The 4,289-nt window shown below is 39.1% G+C and overlaps 1 protein-coding gene across 1 annotated transcript; it reads right to left on the reverse strand.

Moving 5' to 3' along the window:
• Positions 1 to 1,558: 1,558 nt before the first annotated feature.
• Positions 1,559 to 3,898, reverse strand: LOC128119476 (disintegrin and metalloproteinase domain-containing protein 26A-like). The gene has a single exon (XM_052752857.1). It carries the CDS (start codon positions 3,863 to 3,865, stop codon positions 1,559 to 1,561), a length of 2,307 nt encoding a protein of 768 aa, XP_052608817.1. The 5' UTR covers positions 3,866 to 3,898.
• Between the last annotated feature and the right edge of the window lie 391 nt (positions 3,899 to 4,289).

Below are 4,289 nucleotides of genomic sequence, written 5' to 3' on the forward strand. Positions count from 1 at the left end.
CTGATGGGTTGTGGGCTCTCTCTGGAACCCTATCTCAGACTGCTACCACACTAGGTATCTGCCTTCAAACTCCCTCAGGGTTCTACTGTTCTACACAGTTGGCAGAGTTGGTGAGTCAATTAAGATTTCTTAAAGGGAGAAATTAGTTAAAAGGGAATTTTATCCCGCATTAAAAAATTGGAAACATTTTTACAATGGAGGGAACTTGGTCTCTGTTTGATAACACATTAGGTAGTCTGAAAATGGAATGATTAAATGAGAGAGTAATTAGTGTTGATGGAATTTAAATAATGTCAATTATGAACATTATTTGTTTGATCATTTTTGTTTTATCATTAATAAGGTTGTTGATATGAGTGTCAAGATAAAAGTTTTAGAAAAACTTGTTAAAGCAGATCATAGAGGTATTCAGACCCAGACAGAAGAATTTAAATGTAAACCTATCTCAGCATTGCATTATACAGTTACCGAGAAACAGCCTAAGGCTTTCAAACATCCAACCTTCATCTATCCGGTAACCGTACAGGAACTGTCAAATGCTCAAAAAGTGTACGAGCTGATTTGGACCCCTGTGCAAATGTTAGATTTGAGGAGATTCTAGGAAGCTATAGTCTCATATGGTACGCATTCTTTGTAAAGCAGATGTTAAACTTGTGGTCAACTTGTAATAAAATTATCTCTCATGACTGGAAAGATTTGGTTACAACTGTTTAAGCGGTCTGTACAAACAGACAGGAAGTGATAGAGCTGTGCAGAGAGAGGAAGTAAGATGGCAGGGCACAGAAAAATCTATAAGATGTGAATGTACAGGAAGTAGCTCTCTTGGGCTGAGGATTCCAAGTAGTAGTAAGAACTTGTGGCTGGCTTGTTTTATTCCTCTGATCTTTCAGCTTTCTCCCCAATATCTGGCTCTGGGTTGTTATTAATAAGACTGTTTAGAAATTTGTGTTACACTTTCCACTCTGATTTGCTTTGGTAATGGTGTTTCATAATAACAATAATTACTTAACTAGGACAGGTCTGTTGTTGAGTTTTCAAATCTGTGTTAAAATCACCTGCAGAGTGAGAGCTACTGATTCCATCAAGGTGAGAGCCGAGACTACAGCAACCATCCTCAGAACCTCAAACCCTTCCCTCAAGTTTCAGATCTCACTCTGGCTCTCCTAAGGGGCAGGTTCTAGCAGACAAGAATTGCCATGAGGAAATGGTATTTCAGGTTCGTTCTCGCTATGTGACAGAGCAGACTGAAAAGGGGAAGGGCTTTAGAGCTGAGAGAAAACAAAGGCAAAGAAACACATACAGAAGACCATGGGTTGGATGTATGCTAATGGCCGACAGATATCAATTCCATTACAAATACAGCAACAAAATGATGAAAATAAAGAAAATTATGAGTGTGGAAGGACCTCCATTTATTTTATGGTGAATGGTTTTGATATTCAAACAAGGAGGTCTCCAAAATTTCTGGCCTTCGTTTTCTTACACACACAGTGATACTACTAGGTTCAGAAGTTTACAAGTTAATAAATGATGGATCTCCCAGAGAGTAAATATTTTCTTATTTTTTCTTTTTGTGGTCTTTTTTACTTTTACGTTTCTCACTTTTTCTCTTTTCACTTTTCTGACGTTTCTTAGCTGAAGCCTTATGTTTAATGTTAGTGCTACGTCCTCTTTCAGGTCTATCAGGTTTATCAGGTTCATCAGGTTTATCAGGTTCAGGTTCTGGCTCTGACATTTGTTCTGGTTCACTTTCTTGGTCTGATTTCTTTCTTGTAGTTAGACAAATCAAGAGAAATACAAACAACAAAACCAAAAAAAGAATTAAAAGAGCTAGCATTAACTGTCTTCTCTTGCGCCTGCTCCTAAAATATATCTTTGGTGCTGGTCCACTGTCTATACTACCTCCATAGCCACTTAGTAGACAGTCTGGTGGCTCCCATTCCTCATCGCAATGGCAGTGTTGTTTATTGTTGCAGACTCCTTTGTTATTGCATTGGACCGAACAGTTATTAAACAAAAAAGGGTTAGGGACACACTGCCTATCAATGCACACATTGTTTGTACCACAATTTGTGCCATCTCTCACTGCTCCAACGTCCTCTGTGGTAATTCCAAAATGGTAGTCCATACTCCAGCAGGTGACATCATTGAAGTGAGTCCAATGCACTGTTTCATGGTTTCTCCTCTGTGGAATCTCTTCTACATTATCACACTGAATTCGTCCACAGAGTATATCAGCATTATCACATATTCTGTAGTTACGGCTATCGTTACCACAGTTACCGAAACGGTCACCCCGTGTGTTCATTTCCATATAGCAAGTCTCATCTGCACTTTTGGCACTCCTGCCAAAAAGCGTCTGACAGTGTTCTTCGCGTTTAGGACATATCTTATTATAGCAGTAACTATCACCCCCGCAAGAAGTTCCATCTTCCTTGTATACATCTTCTGGACACTCAGCTGAAGTTCCATGACACCACTCTGGAAGGTCACATTCATTGTTCTCTTCTCTACACTCTGTGCCTGCTGGAATGAACTTGCAATCTTTGCAACAAAGCCCAGTAGCACATTCAGCATCAGGTTTGAACACACAGCCTTCGCTACAGCATGCATCAGTCTCACATGAATCAGAGGATCCACAGTCGCACTGCTCTCCTTCTTCAACTATATTATTCCCACACAAGGTGAGGTTTGCTTTTATTAATATATCTGGAATATTGTATAGACAACTTGTTTTGGTAATCACTGAATACATAGCCTCATAACTGCAGTTGCTGAACTTACGGGCATTAGTTTTTGATACAGCCATTATGCAGCTTGGTAATCCACAAGTACAGTAATTCTCATCATGAGGCATACCCAAATTATGACCCATCTCATGTACTGTATAGAATGCCATGCCTGGAAGTGAATCTGTCATGAAACTGTTAACTGCACAATTATTATTTTGGCAAACTGTTCCTACATAAGCTTGGCCTGAACTCCCAGTGTATGTTTGTCTGGCAAAAAGATGTGCAATATCATTTCTAATGCGATTGTCAACGTTATTCATCTTCCAAGCGCAGAAATTAGATAGGACATCACCTACAGATGCTGTTACATCAACATGGTTTGTTTGAGTCCAAACTTCCAGTGTAGTTAAAACCACCTCAATATCTATCTGAAGATAATAACCATTTATTCCATTGACAACTTGCAACATTTCCTGCATACAAGCTGTGACATTATTATTTTTGTAAACATATCGTTTATTATCTACTGCCACATAATATTCAACATACTTGTGGTGGGTCCACCAATTCTCATATTGGCTTTGCTTAAGTGTGGAGTCTTTGCTTTCTTGAATCTTCATTTGTCGTGCTATCTCTTCTTCTGTTAACCCACATCTCATTGAAAATGATTCTGAGTCCTCACTGTCTATTTTGTATACCAGATGTTCAAATGTGGATGTTCGGTTCTTGGGCATGATTTCATAAACTGTGCCATTTATCTCTATTATGCCTTGCAAACTCCCAAAACAGGTGTTAATAATGAGCGTGGATTCAGGTTCTCTGTCTACATAGCCATGGTAGTAGCAGTCATTCTGAACAAAAGGCTGTTCTTCAAGGAGATCACCTTTGTCATTGTAAGTGAACAGTAGGAAGTTCCTGGATACGAAGTATTTTGTGGGTTTCATGGTGATAATATGTCTCTCTCCTCCAAAGCGCAGGCTATAAGAGAGCCAGTCTGGGGAAATATCATGTCTACTAGGGTCAGTGACCCTCAAGGGTATCACTACTTCTGGAGGGCTACTGTACCTAGCATGTGTAGTTGGTGACCTTTCAGAGAGTAAGAGCAACATCCACAGGCAGAGCTGAAGGAACATGATTCTCTCATGGACCAGGGCCTCACCCACAGACACCAGAGGGCTTTGTTCTGTTAGTCCTCACTTTGTCTGGTTGCATGCAGCACTAGTCTTCAGTGGTGTGTCTTCTGGCAGAATTGATCAATCAGAGCATCAGGACTAAAGGAAATAGTTAAACAAAGGGCAAATATATGTAAATCATGATGAAGTCAGGTTAGAAAATAAAATAGCAAGAATTGGGCTTACATCAATTTATATTGCAAGGTGTGTTAACAGTGTTCATGGAGATTCTGATTGATTATTGTAAAGTATACTTGTTCCTGTGAAAATTGATTTCTAATTTACTCCCAGCTTTTAATAACTTGCCTTCTTTTCCACATTGTTTCTGAATGTTTTAATTTTCAAATTTTCCTCAACAGCAGTGAAAGATTTTATAAACTGAAAA

Source organism: Peromyscus californicus, unplaced genomic scaffold (genome assembly GCF_007827085.1).
Source record: "Peromyscus californicus insignis strain IS unplaced genomic scaffold, ASM782708v3 Scaffold_23__1_contigs__length_62951481, whole genome shotgun sequence".
Taxonomy (NCBI): Eukaryota; Metazoa; Chordata; class Mammalia; order Rodentia; family Cricetidae; genus Peromyscus; species Peromyscus californicus.

What these genes read in the sequence shown, in the direction of transcription:
- LOC128119476 (XM_052752857.1), bottom strand. Translation starts at nt 3,865, where the DNA reads ATGTTCCTTCAGCTCTGCCTGTGGATGTTGCTCTTACTCTCTGAAAGG.